Source organism: Esox lucius, chromosome 24 (assembly GCF_011004845.1).
Source record: "Esox lucius isolate fEsoLuc1 chromosome 24, fEsoLuc1.pri, whole genome shotgun sequence".
NCBI lineage: Eukaryota > Metazoa > Chordata > Actinopteri > Esociformes > Esocidae > Esox > Esox lucius.
In genome coordinates, this window is record NC_047592.1 from 7354797 (window position 1) to 7373145 (window position 18349).

General features: G+C 44.0%; 2 protein-coding genes across 7 annotated transcripts in view; both read left to right on the top strand.

Moving 5' to 3' along the window:
- The window catches only part of tbc1d14 (TBC1 domain family, member 14), a 31159-nt gene extending 20437 nt beyond the window's left edge, over window positions 1-10722 (top strand). For all 6 annotated transcript variants that reach the window (XM_013140436.4, XM_013140435.4, XM_013140433.4 and 3 more), the window contains 10 exons: window positions 97-224; window positions 802-884; window positions 1030-1254; window positions 2565-2648; window positions 2819-2913; window positions 3285-3356; window positions 4847-4975; window positions 5385-5494; window positions 7190-7448; window positions 8813-10722. In XM_013140436.4, coding sequence (XP_012995890.1) covers window positions 97-224; window positions 802-884; window positions 1030-1254; window positions 2565-2648; window positions 2819-2913; window positions 3285-3356; window positions 4847-4975; window positions 5385-5494; window positions 7190-7448; window positions 8813-8869 — 1242 coding nt within the window. In that variant the 3' untranslated portion in view covers window positions 8870-10722. The remainder of the gene's footprint in view (window positions 1-96; window positions 225-801; window positions 885-1029; window positions 1255-2564; window positions 2649-2818; window positions 2914-3284; window positions 3357-4846; window positions 4976-5384; window positions 5495-7189; window positions 7449-8812) is intronic.
- Window positions 10723-11569: 847 nt separating this feature from the next.
- On the top strand, window positions 11570-12379 carry ccl36.1 (chemokine (C-C motif) ligand 36, duplicate 1). The gene is given in 3 exon segments (NM_001303835.1): window positions 11570-11702; window positions 11943-12054; window positions 12145-12379. Coding segments are annotated over 3 exon segments (276 nt in total). The 5' UTR covers window positions 11570-11632; the 3' UTR covers window positions 12239-12379.
- The last annotated feature ends 5970 nt before the right edge of the window (window positions 12380-18349 follow it).

Consider the following 18349-nt stretch of genomic DNA (forward strand, 5'->3'; position numbering starts at 1 on the left):
TTCCTGGTGGTTCGTTCGGGTGAATGAAGCCATGTGTCTGTCTCAGTCTTTAATTGCGTCTTTGACAAGCTGCAAACGGTGTTCTGTCATCTCTAGGAATGTGAAACTAAGAGCAGCCGAGATGGACCCAGTCTCAGTCCTCCTTCAGCCAGACAGAGTGTGAGGAGGAACCTGGACTTCGAGCCTCTCTCCACTACAGCCCTTATCCTGGAGGACCGTCCCTCGTGAGTACCCCGGCAGCCGACGCCGGGCAGCGCTTCGACATGACCGGCGTCGGCGGGATTTGCCAGCACCCACGTTGATTGGCCGACAGTTGGCGTTCTGACAACCCTGCTTTTATGGTCCTGTATAACCTTGGGGGGTGGGGGTGCTTCAATCCACACCTTGATAAGAGACAACCACCGCTGCTGTCTCTTAGGTTCTCAACATACTACACAAAGAGGACTCTCTTTACAGTCACTGTCCAATGTCTTGTTTGGTCTTATTGACCAATCGGGTTGTACAGGTCATTGTGGGAGGAGGGACTTTTTGGAATAAGGGAAAAAGTCTGCGGTTGTTTTTCTCAAAGGTCAATACAGGGCCATGCCTCTCTTTCTCTGCCTCTCTCTCTCTCGCTCTCTCTCTCTGTCTCTATTTCTCTACAGTGTATCTATCTATCCTTCTTGTTCTCTGTCACACTCACTCTTGCCATGGCCTTTCTTCTGCTCTGCTAATACACAACAAAATCAGCCACCATGAATAATGCAAAGTACCGAGCCCCAACCACTCAGTCACCATCACTTCTCTCTGTGTGTGTTACAGTAATCTACCAGCCAAGCCTGCTGAAGAGGCTCAGAAACACAGACAACAGTATGAAGAGATGGTTGCTCAGGCCAAGAAGAGAGGTGTGTGTGTGTGGATCATATCTGGCCCTTTAAATATATCGGGCCGTCCCATTCTAGTTTGACTACTTTCTCTGAAACGGTCTCATCAGATCGGGCCGCTTGTGTAACTTTTTCCTCGCTGGTCCCCCCCCCCCCCCCCCCGTAGAGCTCAAGGAGGCCCAAAAGAGGAGGAAGCAGCTGGAGGACCGGTGCAAGCTGGAGGAGAGGATCGGCAGCGCCGCCCAGACCTGGAACCAGGAGATCCTGCCCAACTGGAGCACCACGTGTACGACCCGGTGGGTCCGAGATCTGTGGTGGCAGGGCGTGCCCCCAAGTGTCAGGGGAAAGGTCTGGAGCCTGGCGGTGGGCAATGAGCTGAACATCACCCACGGTAAGACACCCTCCCAGGGCCAGCTGACGGTGATAAGTGGTTGCGTTCATTTATTTTAGTTGACTGCGCTTTTTTGAAAAGCAAATGTATATGTAACCACTCACATATATTATGCTAATAAGCATGCGTTTGCATGCGTGAGAGAAGAACAGTGCTGCGCGGGTTTGCATGCGTGAGAGAAGAACAGTGCTGCGTGCGTTTGCATGCGTGAGAGAAGAACAGTGCTGCGCGTGTTTGCATGCGCACGCTCTTGCAGGGGAGCTTAGTATACTGAAGATACCAAAGGTCTCATTTTCAGCATGAGTCATCGAAAAACCAACCCGCTGTGCCGGCCCATTTAGTCTCTTACAGTAGGAAAACCAATGAGATCATGTATCAATGTCACACACACACAGTGGTCTTCCAAATTGACAGTTAGTCGTGGTCTGTGTAATTCAATTACGACACCAGAGAGCGATTTGAAGAGAACGAGTGAAGGTGCACGGATGAATGCTCTGCTAATGCAAGACCAAAATGAGCTGCATCTCAATGAGCTCACTCCGCCTCCACACACGCACACAGTTTCTTTATTACAGGCGACACTGACGTCAGGCCTGGATGTGTGTTTGTTGTTTCCAGAGAGGTAGTCCCTCCCATCTGACCCCAATTAACATTTTCAGAATTACTGCTTCCAAACAAAACCTTTATCCTTATTACATTTTTTTTCAACATGTTTTGATTGCTGCTTAAAAATGTTTCTAAGATCATATCTTTCCTATGTGGAGAATATTCCTACATCTGTATTTTGGATGCTGCAATTGTTTAGCTAGAACGCTAATGGAAGTGAGATGTTGGCACAAATATTTTCTTTGGTGGGATATGTCTGTCATACAGACCTAAAGGCTTCAAATCCAATTTCAGTGTGAATTTCACTCCTTGCATAACGTAAATGGAGGCTACAGACAAACACAGATAGGGGTCTAAACCTGAGGAAGTCCACTATATTCCAATTTCAAAAGTAGGGCATCATATGGTTTGATTGACAGTAGGGACCGATCAGGGATGTTATGGCCTTTTCTGCAGAAATGTCTGTGTGATTGCAGCTGGTTACAGTAACCTGCCACTAGAGGGCAGTGTCAGTTCTTGGAGAAGGCCTGGCAATGATCAGGAGTCACTGCTCTCTGGCCTGCCGTGGCTTTGATGCGGCGTGACTGCAAGTTTACAGAAGGCCTTACCGTTACGGACGTAGCCCTCCCTGTGATCGGCTGTTCGGATCTCACAGCCCCGAGTCCGAGAGGGTTTCCCGGTGTAACGTGGTGATTCCTCCACAGAGCTGTACGACATCTGTCTGGCCAGGGCCCGGGAGAAGTGGAAGACCATGCCGTCTGCTGCGCCCGCGGAACCTGAGACTGACGGTAGGGCAGATGAAATCACTTAGTTTTCCTTTAATCTCTCAGCTTTTTATGGAGAACTTTGACCCATATCGACAGACAGTTGGGGGAACGCGGCAGTGGAACTGTGAAGGTTGAGTGTGTTCATGTTTTTCTAACATGTTTTTCTGTTTTGCGCGCATGCGTGTGCACAGATGCTGGTTCATCCCTGGCTGATAGGGAGGCCAGTCTGGAGCTGATCAAGCTGGACATCTCCAGAACCTTCCCCCATCTCTGTATTTTCCAACAGGTCTGTGTCTAAACCACAACCTGCCCCATCTCCATTAACTCCCCTGCTTATCTCCCTGTGACCTCTAGTTTCTGTTGTGGTCCTCCGGGGCATAGAAATGCAGTTAATAGAACACAAAAGACTATTGACTTCAAATGGCAACTGCTGTTTTGGTCATTCTGTGCATTTCATCCTGTCTATAAGCAACAGGCAGTTAACTAACTGTAGAAAAACCCGGGCCTGTAGGTCCGTTAGTAGAACTGTGCCGTTATTTAAGAAACCCAGGTCTTTGCTGGACTATCACTTCCTGTTCCTTTCAGTTGCAGTTAGACGTGTTAGGATTCCAAAAACCCACCCGGCGGGATGTTAAATGGTGTCCTGTGTTTTCACAGGGAGGTCCATACTACGACGTGTTGCACAGCATCCTGGGAGCTTACACTTGCTATCGGCCAGACGTGGGCTATGTAAGTACATGCACGCTGAGGAAGTAGCAGTACATGCGATCACATCTGATCCCTACATGGCGACGGAGATCAGCAATATTCAGAAATAAAGGGCCTGACGGGAAATCAAGTACATGTCTAGTTTTCTCCGAGTCCTGCTTTCTCTACATGCGGGCCCTGGTTACATCTAGGCCACCTTTCTAGGGAGCAGAGTGTCGTTCGGGACTTGCGTAACTGTGCTCCGGATAACAGCTGTTCGAGCTCACACCTCCCAGACAAAAGATGACACCCCCGCTTCTGGCCTTTCTGTTTGGTTGTTTCGGAGGCGGGGTGTCGGTTGTCGTGGGGGCAGGTGGGCCTGAGTTGTTCCGTCCACATACCCTTTGGAGCATCTCATCCAGAGCCTGTTGAAGTAGTGGGCGAACACATTTGCATATGTCTGTGATGCTCTAATGTAGCATGGGTTCCGGCCGGTTCACTGTCAAGTCCGTCATTGGACAAGTCGTCATTTTCTCCAAGCTCTTACCTTTAACACAGTTGGGTTGTGGGTAACAAGGCTTGACTTTGAACTGGTTTGATTATATTCTATGAATCTAACAACACTGTACGTGGTGAGGGCCTCACTTGTGTCAGGATGTACTCTGAAGAACATTTCCCCCTGTGGGTTTTCACACCTGCTCATCTCCACAGCCCTGCCATGAACCAACCCGCTGAAATGTCTCTTGACTTTCTGGACGGACCTTGTGCGTTAGCACTGCGGGGGTGCAAGGGTCCGACGGCACATAAAGGCGGAGTTAAGACACATTGCAGAGAGAAAACACTGCTGATGTCGTGCTTAGGCCAGACCTTGCACTCTTATAGCCCCTTCACGTAACTGGCTGTATGCGCTGTGGCACACGAATGCTGGTCGAGCAATGACAGCAACATGTTAGCTGACCTTAGCTAGCGATTATATTCAGCCGATAATTAGTGCGGCCAGGTTGAAATGAAAAACAAATGATTAAGTTGAAGTTCAGTCGAAGATATGCTTTCCCTTTTTTATGTCAATAGTCTAATCTGGGACTTATTTAGGAAAGGGAAATCAGATGGGTGCAATTAATGACGAGGTAGCACAGAAAACCAGCAGGCTCCAGCCCTCGTAGTGTTGGAGCTGATTACACCTGCAACACAGTAATTAACTTGCCGTCACACCCGAGCGCAAACAAACAGAAACGATGAGCAGTTCAGGAGATTTTGTTGTTCCTGTGGTACCAGAAGTTACTACTTCAAATCGTTTAATGTTCACGTAAAGCTGACATGTTTGGATGATATCAGAAACAACGGATTCTGAGCTTTCCTTAACGCGTACCACTGCTGAATATCTCGCCAAAATTAAAAGAGGAGATTCATTTCAAAACATACATTTTTCCAAGAACAACCTGCGATGTATTCGACCGTTTACATGCGAGTCCAGGCGTCCTCATTGACATGAATGGGGTTCCAGGGAGGTAACGTGGCTGCCTGTCTCTCAGGTGCAGGGGATGTCATTCATCGCGGCGGTGCTGATCCTCAACATGGACACGGCAGACGCCTTCATAGCTTTCGCCAACCTGCTGAACAAACCCTGTCAGATGGCCTTCTTCAGAGTGGACCACAGCCTTGTGAGTCACGCGCACGCACACAGGCACACTTAGCCAGGCTAGTTAAGTGTTTTTTACCGTTTGTCCCCGGGCTGGAGCAAAAGCCTGCGCAACCTGTTAGCACTGATTTGCAGGAAAATACATTGACCTTTTTATGCTGTTATTAAACCAGGAAGTTGACTGGGCATACATTCTCATTCACAGCAACAATCTGGCAGGAAATTAGGTTTCACGGTCATGTTCAGCGATGTTTCACCTCACCTGCTTGGGGATTTGGTCTAGAAACCTTTTCTGGTCTGATGGTCTTACCACCACTGGCACCCCTGTAGCTTCCAATGTTTCTGTGTGATTTCAACATGATTGACTGCTGCTGCCAGGCCGATGTGGTTTCTGTGTGCTTCATTTGTTTCTTCTGCTCTGTCCTGCTCAGATGTTGACGTACTTTGCAGCATTTGAAGTGTTCTTTGAAGAAAACCTACCAAAGCTGTTTGCACATTTCAAGGAAAACAAGTTGACCCCTGATATTTATTTAATTGACTGGTAAGTCAGAACCCATTAACTTCCTTAATGTTCTCAATAGTTTCCCCCTCAGCTGACCACAAAATGTACTTTGTGGTCATGTACTAAATATGTAATGCATGAACTATTAGTATTGTAAGTTCTTATTTCTCAGTAGTATTTTGATATTAGTTCAGGTGTTCACTAAAATGTCAGAGTGCGTGAGTTGGTTGTACCTTCTGCATTCTCTCCCCCTGCTTTCACCACAGAGCACAGTTTTTATAAAGCTCCAGTTCTCACACTTAGTTGTTTTTGCTTTAGATATCGACAGGGGACTTCAACCACACAGCTTGGTTAATATGAGCCGCACACACTAGAAATGTCATGACCTAGAGGACCATATTGCATTTTACTTAAACGAGTGGATCCCAGGAAAAGACATGTTCTGTGCAGCTGGTTTGCGTGTTTGCAGACTGCCCTGTTCAAATGTTAATGGCCCTGTTGCTTCTAGTTATGTTTCTGCATGTGAATGATTAGATTAGATTCAACTTTATTGTCATTGAGCGTATACAAGTACAGTACAACGAAATGCAGTTAGCATCTAACCAGAAGTGCAAATAAAAGAGGGCAGAAAATGTACATGCATGTATTAAGTAACTGTATTACATGTGAAATGTATAAATGTGCAATGAAGGCAAATGCAGTACCGACGGCAATACTAAATGTGCCATTGAGGCAAAAACAGGAGGGCAGTAAATTAAGTATGATATATGATACACGTGATGGGTCACAGAGTTCTCTGGGTCACAGAGTTCTCTGGGTCACAGAGTTCAGCAGGAATGTGCTGGGCGGTTTTCACCACCTGTTGCAGGGCCGTTCAGCTACAGAGCATCTGCTAAACCACACTGGCACAGTTGGTCAGGATGCTGTCGATTGTGCAGCGGTAAAAGTTCTTGGAAGACTGACGGGCCTTCTTCAGCCTCCTCAAAAAGTACCTTTTTGACCTGGGATGAGGTGTTGATGGTCCAGAAAAGGTCTTTAGAGATGTGGACACCTAGGAATTTGAAGCTGGACACATGCCCCACCTCATTGCCATCGATGACAACTGGGGTGTGACTGCAGCCTTTAGACTTCCTGTAATCCACACTGAGCTCCTTGGTTTTATTTGCACTGCAGTCACATAGTGGTTGAAGAGGGAGTACAGGAAGCTGTGTGCTGAGTCCTCTCCTGTACACAGAATGTGCTCTGAACCGCAGGGAGCCATGTTTAGACATCTCCAAGTTTGCCCGCGATAGTTTGAAACGAATTTCAAGAAATTCTGAACACTTGAAAACATTAGTGATTTTAGAAATGCCAACTGCCTGTTTAAGAACTGGTGGGCCGATCCTCCCACATAGATGGGCTTTCGTAACGTAGATGCGCTACAAGGCGATCCTCCCACATAGATGGGCTTTCGTAACGTAGATGCACTACAAGGCGATCCTCCCACATAGATGGGCTTTCGTAACGTAGATGCGCTACAAGGCGATCCTCCCACATAGATGGGCTTTCGTAACGTAGATGCGCTACAAGGCGATCCTCCCACATAGATGGGCTTTCGTAACGTAGATGCACTACAAGGCGATCCTCCCACATAGATGGGCTTTCGTAACGTAGATGCACTACAAGGCGATCCTCCCACATAGATGGGCTTTCGTAACGTAGATGCACTACAAGGCGATCCTCCTCTCTCTGCAGGATCTTCACCCTATACAGTAAGTCCCTGCCGTTGGACCTGGCGTGCCGGGTCTGGGACGTCTTCTGCCGCGACGGCGACGAGTTCCTGTTCCGGGTCGCCCTGGGCATCCTGCGCATGTACGAGGACGTTTTGACCCGCATGGACTTCATCCACAACGCCCAGTTCCTCACCCGGCTGCCCGACCTCATCCCCTCTGACCAGCTGTTCTCCCACATCCACGCAGTCCACATGACCAGCAGGAACAGGAAATGGGCACAGGTGAGCTGGTGGGCACGCTGAATACCATAGAGTGATTGGCACAATTATAAAAGACGGCTCCTGGTGAATGTACATATTTTAGGGATTAAAATAAATTGAGGAAAATAATCATTACCTACTCAAAGCTAGTTTACTCCTGTAGGATATGTGAAAATAATGTAAAAAAATAAATCCAGGTTGGTGGATTGTCTCTCCCATATTGTATCTCATAACTGCGCTGTCAATGACTGTGATGTCATTGTCGCTTCGCTACAGCTGGTTCTGGATTGAGTGTAAAGATTGACATAGAAGGACTACATTTGAATTAGCTTCGGCCTCTTTCAGTTGAGCTGAGGTAATCCAACTCCAATATCTCCAAGTTAGAAAAGGTCTTCCAGCGTTTAGAAATGCTAGACCTCCCCCACCCCATAACAGGTGCCGCTAGGGCAGGCGAGGAGGAACAAGACCACGAAGTGTACATAGCAAACTGCAGTGCATTAATATCATCACCTTCAGACAATGTCTTGTATAATTCAACACTGATTAGGCTATTCTAAAACCAGACTACAGACCACCTTCCCAGATACGCCTCCTTTACGTGTGTAATGTCGTACTGCCTAAGGCACACTGCCTAATAGCTTTCGCCCTGTGGCCTATCCTTCAAAGCTATTGGTCTGAAATGTGAGATCCTAAATGTGGACATCCTGGAAGCCTGGCTTGACCCAGATCCACTATAAATTATTCTGGGTGCCTCAGAATTCCTAAATAAAAATCCTACCCAATGACTAATAATTTCATAGGGAATCAGCCGCATGCATTATGTGAATTGGCAAACATATTACATTTGAAAGAATTCAAAATATTCTGAGTTCCAGAATATTTTGGATGCAATGATATGTAAATATTTTTGCAAGTGGTTTTGAGCTCTGTGGTGGTCACGTTGTTATACCTGTGGTGTATGTGTGTGTGGGGGGGGGTTCCTGACTGGGTTAAAGGTTTGAATTTCTTTTCCATCTATTTGTGTAAAAAATATTTGAAATATTAAGGACGTTTTAAGCCTCTGTGGCAACTGCCATTGAAATAGTGTTGTGGAAAATACACATTTTAGGGAAGTGGTGGAAGGGGGATCCCAATGCGAACGTTTGGTTTGGGCTTTGTTTGGCCAAAAATAGTCTACAGGAATGAGCCTCGATGGAAGTTCTTGAAATCACTTTCCACTGCGATTGAATACCTAGCATTTCACCGAGCTGTTTACCACGGTCCTATTATGTTAAATCACAGCCCCCCGTTTGACGTGACTCATTCTGTCCTAACACGGTCCCTGTTAAACATGACTCGTTCTGCGTGCCCCCGTGTCCTAATCCCCCCCCCCCTCGTCTCTCCAGGTTCTTCAGGCCATACAGAAGGAGCAGGAGCGGAACAGTCCGGTCCTGAAACGCTGAGTGCCGTGGACATCCCGGAGATGAGAAACACAGACACTAGCTCATTGTCCGACCCCCGTACCCTACCTGACTATGGAGCCCCGGGCACCAGTCCAGATTAGGCTGTGTGTGAGGGCAGTCCACGGGGACCCCCAGGGACCCTCCGGGCCAGGGACAAGCACTCCAGGCCGGGGACAACCAGCTACTGTGCTCCCCCTAGACCTGGCCCCTGCAGGTTGGGAACAGACTGGGCTGAGGGGTGACGAGGCCTTATTTTACCCCCCCCCCCCACCAGACAAATCTGTGCCCCCTGCCCCAGTGTTAAACCAGGCTGAGGAAGAAGGATAAAGGGGTCTCTTTACACTCCCACCAATTGCTAGCAGGGACTGTAGTTCCCAATTGGGACCCCACCCCCCCCCTCCACTATTTCCTACTTTCTCTTTGACTCTTTTTCCTGCGTCTCCCTCCCTCTCGTCTCCCTCTACTCCAGGACTCAGTGGTCGTTGGCCCCTTCTGCAGGTCACCTGAGGTTTTTACTGTTATTCTGTGTTTTGTTTGATGTGATGTGGCTTTGACGCTTTGTTTTATTGGTTTTCTGTTTGTTTGTTCTGTCGATTTGTTAATTATTTTTTCCGTACCATTCCACGAACTACCGGGTTCCCAACAAGTAGCCTTTGGCTTTTTTTGATTTAAGAAGAACGGTTCATCAACTTGAAATGAGATATTATAATTATTATTTGTTCTTATGAATGTACAGCGTAAATGGAACATGTATTTTTTGAGTGTCCAGAAATGTTAAAGGCCCTGCAATATTACAGTTCACTTTAAAAGAAAGTTTTACCAACTTCTTCACAGAGGAACTAAGCCGCCTGAAGAAATAAATGAATATTTAACGATGTCCTTTCCTAATGTGCTTTTAAGCTAAACCTGCTGAGGGGGATTTTGACCATAGTCTGGGACACAGTGACACCATATTGCTGAACTCTATATCACGGTCTCTCTGGTGTCCTTTTGTTTTGGCACATTTCATTTTCTCATTGGGATGAATACCTAGTCTTTCTTTGCTTCTCTTCTTGAATGTCATCAGTTAGTAGGAAGATCTCTCCTTGTCCAGCACTGTAGTTTTATTTAACACATTCTGATGATGAAGGAAGATAAATAGATTTCAGCTAATATAATAAGCTTTACAGGTTTTGCAGCCCCCCCCCCCACACCATGATTGAGTGTAGTGTCCGGGAAGCGTGACTGGTCAGTGATGGTCTTATGTTGTACTGCTGTGGTTAACGGGTCGTGGCCGTCGTCCCTGTTTGGTCCCAGTATGTATTGGATGTGATCACTCTGGTGCCGTCACCCAACTGGAATCTGTTTTACTTCGTGGTGTGTCCGTGGCGGCGTGTCCGTGGCAGCCTCACCCACAGTATGGCGAGGACCTGTGTAAGGACCTCGGCTCCTCGTTGTTTCGAACTACCTGAACACCTGAATCAGCCTCTGTTTAGGGGCGTTAAGGCTCTGTGGGAGAACCCTCTGGTGTGCCGTTCTCCGATATTACCGCTGCTTATGCGTCTGCCGGCATCACTGCCTACCAAAAATCAATTACTTCAGAAGATGATGTATTTGAACCTGTTCCAAAAGCATTTTTGCTTTTACATTTGCATACTCTGCGTGCAGTGTTGAAGCAGCAGTAGTAACAGGATGTCAGTCATATCCCCATTGTTTAGGTTGTTTCACAAACCTCATGCCCTGTGTAAGAACTTCTGATCACGGTATGAAAAATAACTCCACTCCGCCCCCACACACACTCTCTCACACACACACACACACACTTTCCCTATGTGGTAAATGCCGCAGAACTGCAATAAAGCATTTTTCACAATCATAGTTGTTTTATTTCTCAACTTGCGCAGTCTCTCCCCTGATGTTGGCGTGTGGGGCCGGCGTCTGTTTACCAGGTCATCTCATTTGTTTAGGACTTTGTGCTTTACTGGTGTCCCTCATTACGTGTGTGAGTGTGATTTGAAGTTGCATTTGAAAAGCAAAGAAACGGGTAATTGAAAATACTAAATAGCTTAGAAGTACACCATGGGCAGTGTGTATGTAGTAGTGTAATTGGTCCGAACTACCCATAACCTGTCGTCTGTTTCTCCGTGGCCTCTAATTTAGTTGGTGTGACCTTTCCTTGAAGGTCAAGGGTCAGCTGAGGAGAACTGGAGTGGGATTTGGGAGACCGTGGGGCCAAACCTGGGGACTGTCTCCCTTGAAGTGTAAAAGCGGGACTGTTTCATGAAATAAAATAACGCGTACGGCCTGATGGATGGGGAGACTGTCCCCTTTTTATCCATCTCAGGTTTGTATTCTCACTGTTCCTGTTGTCGTGGAACCGATCATATCCTCTATTGCCTTTTAACACCGAGCAACACTGGGTTTTGGACGATGTGTGCAACGTAGGCAATAACTTTTCAATGCCTTGCAAAAGACGCCGCGTCGAACCCTCTGACGGGCAGGCCTGTGCATGTCGATTGCTGTGGGCTAACCACACGTGCATTTTCATCTAGCGCTTAGGGTTAGCTGTTTTTGTCTACTACCTTTTAATGCAGCGGAACATTTTCTCACCTAAACCGTCCGTACCCAAACCCCCCCCCCCCCACACCCCCAAAGCCACACACCTCCCTCCCCACCTCCAATGCAGAAGGGATAAAGAGTTCGTCCCGCGTTCAGAACCTCAGTGTAGTCGCTGAGGTGTGGTGTTCAGTATTATCTGCTTGTCCTACGTGGAATCGACCAGTCATGCGCTCCGCTCAGATCCTTCTGCTGTGCATCCTGGGAATGGCCCTCTTGTCCACCGCGATGGGCAACAGTAAGTAGTTTCCGCTTTGACGAGGATTCTGGAAACCAAATATATTTCTGAATTCACCTTGTGTCTGACGCACGTCGAGTTGATTCCCTTCTTAATGCCGTTTTATTCAATGTGGAATCTGGAAGACTAAACAGGTCCTACATCAGCCCTCTGGTTGAGTCTTTTTTTTTTTTCTGAAGGGGTAAGATTGTGATTTAGTTTGGACTGCATATAAAAATCACAAGTACTTGTTTTATACAGATGGAAATATTCCGGAAGAATGCTGTTTCAAATATTACCAAAGAAAGATCCCGAAACAAGCCATCGGGGATTATGAAGTCACCAGATCTGACTGCTCCAGGAAGGGAGTCATGTATGTAGCCTGAAGTATCGAGAAGAGATGTTTCATAACGCTTTTTCAAATCCTCTGATGTTTACATGTCTGTTGTCTGGTCTCTTTCAGTTTTATCACAAAAAAGAACTACCGCTTCTGTGCCAATCCAGACGATCCTTTTGTGGAGAATGTCATGAAATTCCTTGATCAGAGTAAATTCTAGTAACTCTTGGAAAAAGCTTAAAATGCCCTCTGTCTTCAGCTTTAAAAACTCTTTTATTTACCAGTAGTTGTTGTGTGAAAGAATATGCTACTAATCATGACCTGTTATAGTATGTGGTCATAATAAATACATTCTGTACATTAAATGTCTGATTTTCTGAGTTTGTAGTTTTCTTGTAAACATTAAAACCACACTATTATGATAAAGTTTTATACATTTGGTTAGTTATTTTTAATGCGTTTGTAGAAAAAATTATTTGTATAATTTGATGTTTGTGATATCAACAATATATTACAGAAAAGTGCTGTGACCAGGTACTCTACAATGGGTAATGCGTAAAACAGCACTTAGATTTGGTAAATTGGCCATATACCCCACCTGAATTATAAATCATGTTAAATAATACGGGACACAGAACCTATATATATATATAGGTTTTGTGTCCCATAACATATGTATATATGTATATTTATATGTGTGTGTATGTATATATATATATATGTATATATATATATAGGTTCTGTGTCCCATATTATATATATATCATTTATATATATTTTATAGATTTGGACAAAATGATTCTGTAGGTAATCGTTGGAAAGGGAAACGAGAGCTTAATAAATTTTTCTTGAAAGGTAATTTCCATGATAAGTTTGAACAAGGAAGCAGATATTCTTACACCGGGTTAATTGAAGAGGCTGACTGATACGCTCACGACAGTGGGGATAACAGGACGGGAAACCCCCTTGTTTCTAACTGCCTACGTCTGAAGTCATACTTTATAATAATTGTTAAACAACAGTTTCAACCATCTCTTTCATGCACTTCGGTTGTTTTGAGGGACAGATTTAATATGTTGTCCAGCAACGTATTGTCTCCAGGAAATCCTTTAAAATGTGTGAAGAGATGAGTACAGGTTATTTTTACGCCCGGTCTGGTGTGGAGGTGTGAACGAGGGTTTAGGTCATTGTTTTGTTTCTAAGGCAATCGGGTGGATGTTTCCTTGAGTCACCGTTATGCATTTAAGATTGAACAGATGACATCTTTGCTTACATTACAAGCAAATTCTACATGATAATATTTGTTACCTTACATTTCAACAGACTTTATTTTCCTCCATTCATGCTATAGCTAGTAATAAACATGCTCCCTCATATCAATGTCAACCTAAGCGACAGACCTCACTTTATATTGTATTACTGGGTGACGTTCAGTTACTACTGAGCTACCGTAACCATATCACATTTCCCTAAGCAACCAACGAGATGGTTTTGCCAGCGAAAGCGGCGATTAACGAAAACTGCTGTGCACCAGGCAAAATGTGGTAGAATGCCAATATTCGAGTAGTTTGTTCCTGGAGATCTACTGTCCATTAGGTTCTCTCTCCAACTGTAAATTAGCACGCCTGCTTCTAATAATTAGCTGGATTAAAAGCTTAACCGGTGTAGTCCCAAATGGGGTTGTAGAGAGCACCTACAGGACAGTAGACCTCCAGGTACAGCGTTGCTCAGCCCTGAGGTAGTGACAACCACATTTTGAGAGCTAAGAAGCAACTGAACAAATGACTATAGCTAGTTTCAACTCAGACAACCAGAGAGACTGAAGGGTGGTGCTGTTCTTAGTGATTTTATGGAGAGTAGTCATCTCTCTCTTGGCTCATTCTTCAACAGCTCAGAGTAATATTAACTGACAGCAGGAGTCTTCAGGTAGGATGCAGATCCGCAACACAACTAGGTGAACTTTGGACATGGTTGACGTTGGGCTGTGGGTGGAAACAGAAATAGTCGTCAGACAGAATCTAGATCAGAAACATTGAGGTGGATATTGGACAGGAACAGCTAGTAGTCCTCAGGTCAGTTAAGTCTTAAGGCATGTTCCTAGGGCTCGACTCCTCCTGAGATCCAATCGGATACCAGAGAAATTGGAGAGAGCAGAACTAAGGATCCAATCGGATACCAGAGAAATTAGAGAGTGTAGACCTAAGATTTTCTTTCTGAAGTGGTAAGATTCAGTGAGTTAGTTCTGACTGCATACTGAGGAGAAAAAAATTAATCCATGTACTTGTTTTATACAGGTGGAAATATTCCTGAGGGATGCTGTTTCTCATATCACCCAGTAAAGATCCCCCAACAAGTCATCAGGGATTATGAAGTCACCAGATCTGACTGCTCCAGGAAGGGAGTCATGTATGTAGCCTAAAGTATCGAGAAGAGACGTTTCATAACGCTTCTTCAAATCCACTGACGTTTACATGTCTGTTGTCTGGTCTCTTTCAGTTTTATCACAAAAAAGAACTACCGCTACTGTGCCAATCCAGAGGATCCTTGGGCGAAGAATATCATCAAAATCCTTGATCAGAGTAAATTCTAGTAACCCCTGGAAAAAGCTTAAAATGCACTCTGTCTTCAGCTTCAAAAACTCTTTTATTTACCAGTAGTTGTTGTGTCAAAGAATATGCTACTAATCATGACCTATTATAGTATGTGGTCATAATAAATACATTTTGTACATGAAATGTCTGATTTTTATGAGTTGGTAGTTTTCTTGTAAACATTAAAACCACACTGTTGAATGAAAATGTTTTATACATTTGGTTAGTTATTTTGAATGCATTTGTGGAAAAATTTGGAATAATTCCAAGTATGATTTGATGTGTTTGTGATATTATTAACAATATATTATAGAAAAGTGCTTTGACCAGGCACTCTATAATGGGTCATGTGTAAAACAGCACTTAAATGTGGTAAATTGGCCAGATACCCCACCTGAATTATAAATCATGTTAAACAATATGGGACACAGAACCTTTAAAATGTGTGAAGAGATGAGTACAGGTTATTTTTACGCCCGGCCTGATGTGGAGGTGTGAACGAGGGTTTAGGTCATTGTTTTGTTTCAAAGGAAATCGGGTGGATGTCACCGTCATGCATTTAAGATTGAACAGATGACATCTTTGCTTAGATTACAAGCAAATTCTACACACCATAATATTTGTTACCTTACATTTTAACAGACTTCATTTTCCTCCATTCATGCTATAGCTAATAAAAACATGCACCCCCATTTCAATGTCAGCCTAAGTGACAGGCCTTATCATTTTATATTGTATAACTGGGTCACGTTCAGTGACTGTACAGCTACCGCAACCCTATCACATTTCCCTTAGCAACCAGCTAACCAACAGCGAGAGGGTTTCACATCTGTGCGGTATTGTCCGTGGCTTGCATTTGATCTGTGTGGTTTTTAGCTCACTGGTGCTGTTAAAATGGTTTATGGTTAATAGTATGACAATTACATCAACTTCAAGGCTGTTCACTTTTGGAATACTCCTTTGTTAAAAAAAAAACCATCAGCTTTGAATAATTGTTAGCAATCAATTGCCAGCATTAAGGAAAACCCAGCTCTGCACCAGGCAATATGTGGTAGCAGTCAGTCAGGTCGTCTGTCATGGCCCGGTATTGGTGGAACGTCTAGTGAAACCCATGTTTGTGAGAACCAGGAAGGAACTGAACATCTGCCGATAGCTGGTTTCTATTCTCAGAACCTCAAAAAGGTCTAGTCAACCATTGAGAATGGAGGATGGTGCTGTTCTTAGTGGTTTTAGGGACAGTAGTCATCTCTCTCTTGGTTCATTCTGCAACAGCTCAGAGTAAGTTTAACTGATCCTTCCTGTCAATACAGTATTGGCAAGGAATACTGAATATTGAATATATACTAAAGATAGAAAAATATTAAAGTTTAAAAAAAATAATAGTATCAGTAGCAGACACCTTGGCTGAGCAAACGTGTTATGGAGAGTTCTGTTTGACAATGGCCTCTGGACAGCTCCTGGGACGTGGACTGGTTGGACTGCTACCATTCAGAAAACTGAACCAGCGACAGAGAACTTAAAAAAAAATATAAGATCCTAACCAACAAGTAAGACCATTCAACAACCAGCATTCAAACTAACAAAACAGACCATTCAACAACCTGGAATCATTTCAACAAGAGAGACCATTAAACAACCAGCAAGCAAACCAACAAGAGAGACCATTAAACAACCAGCAACCAAACCAACAAGAGAGACCATTAAACAACCCGGAACCTTGACAGAAACCAACAGTGATTGGCCTACAGATTCAGAATTAATTAGAAACAACACAACCAAGGAATGAACATGTTTTCTATATAAAACCAGGTACAACACAGTGTTCTTATCGTACCTGCATCTTTATTTGCGAACTAACTTGAGAAACCATTCTGAGACATTTTCTTGTGTACACGTACAAGAGGGTGATCATAAGCAGGAAATGAAAATAACAGATTGTCAAAGAGTGGTGGCTTATATTATGATTTGAATATTATTTGGGGGGTTGAAGATCACCTAGAAAAGTAAATGATAGCACGTGTTTGTGTAAATAAGTCAAGATCTGGGGTTAGGTGAGGGGAAACACAAGGGATAGAACCAGTGGGCTCATTTATCATATGTGTATATGCAAAAATCTGCTTGTAAATTATGCGTGTCATCATTTTTACGTAGTTTCAGATTTGTTAATGTCAACGTTTGCTGGAGAATGTTTATGTATTTCAACACACCACCGTGACCACGCAAATACATTGTGGCAATTGGTGGAACAAGGGACTTACAGTACAGTAACAGTGAATGTTTTTGAAATGTTACTGAAATCACATTTAAATTGCATCATTTTTACCATTGCTCTATTCACGCAATGTTTCTTAAGACATGTAGTTTGACAAAAAGTCACAAAATGTCATTCAATTTGACAAATATTTATAGGAATCCATATGAAGTAGTAATTTGTTCAATTATACTAGCCTCATGTAAAACCATTGTTAAATATTATAACAGATGGTTAAGTCTTGCTGGTCCAAAATGGGTAATGTAAATAGCATGTTAAATGTTAATGGTGGTTTTAAGAAATCCTATTACAGGTACTTAATCATGCTCTGTGCTCTATTCCCGGTTTCATATGGTAAACAGAACAAAACTGTCATGGTTGAGAGGCAGGACACGAGGCAAGGAGCTGTAATACATCCTTTTAATTTACTTCTTTGCAAATCAAACAGAAAGCAACAAAAGGCGACTCAAATGGGAAACTTAACTGCAGAACCCACAACGCTAACTCCAAACAATGATCCACAGTTCAGCAATAAAACAGAGCCACTTAAATAGGGTCCCCGATTAGAGGCAACGCGGGACAGCTGCCTCGATTTGGAGACAACCAAAACTGCAATGCAGAGATGCCTAGAGGCACCTCTGCGGACAGGTCCTGACTGTGGCCGCCAGGGGAATAGACATGCCTAGAGGCCCTCAGCCAGGACCTGACAAAAAACCCAGCAGTCTGTGCGTAGGTGGTACTTCAATGAAATTGAAAAAGTTAAAAATATAAGGTGCACTGACATTCAATTTTTTTCATAACTAAAAAGAGGGACTAAACATTTCTGTGCGCAAATATTTTTAAAATTGAAATTTGTAACCTAAATGTGGTGATAAAACTGTTTCTATGGATCCTGAATGATAAACCGCAGTCCAAGCGTTGTTAGATTCACATCAAAATCCCACCTCTGTCTCCTAACTATTCCATATGTAAATGCTCATTGGAAATTGTTTAAAGACAAAAACTACAAAAGAACACACACACTCAAACATACCTCTGGTTGAGCAAAATGGTGTGTAGTATCCTCACATTAGCCCTCTGTTCTAAGTCTCAGACCAGTGATAGAATTACAGGTGACACTAAAAAAGGAAAAAAAGCGCCATCTGTTGTGTACTTATATAACTGTTGTATTTTATGTCTGTAATGGACAACCACATGAAAAATATCACAGATAATAAATTGTATTTGGTCCATGTTTCAATACTCCAACCTTTACCTTTGGAATTTCCATGCCTCCATGACTGAAAACCAATATCAGCAGATTGTTTCAACCAGGTGTATTAGTGGCTGGGCTGGAACAAAACAATGCAAACTATTACAGAGGTAATAGGAGGTCCAACACTTAGGATAAAACATTTCTGTGGATTAATTGAACTTTAGCAGGTGCATGAGAAGATATTTGTCCAAGACTCACGAGGACTCCCAGGCTAACCAAGACCACAGGCTAATC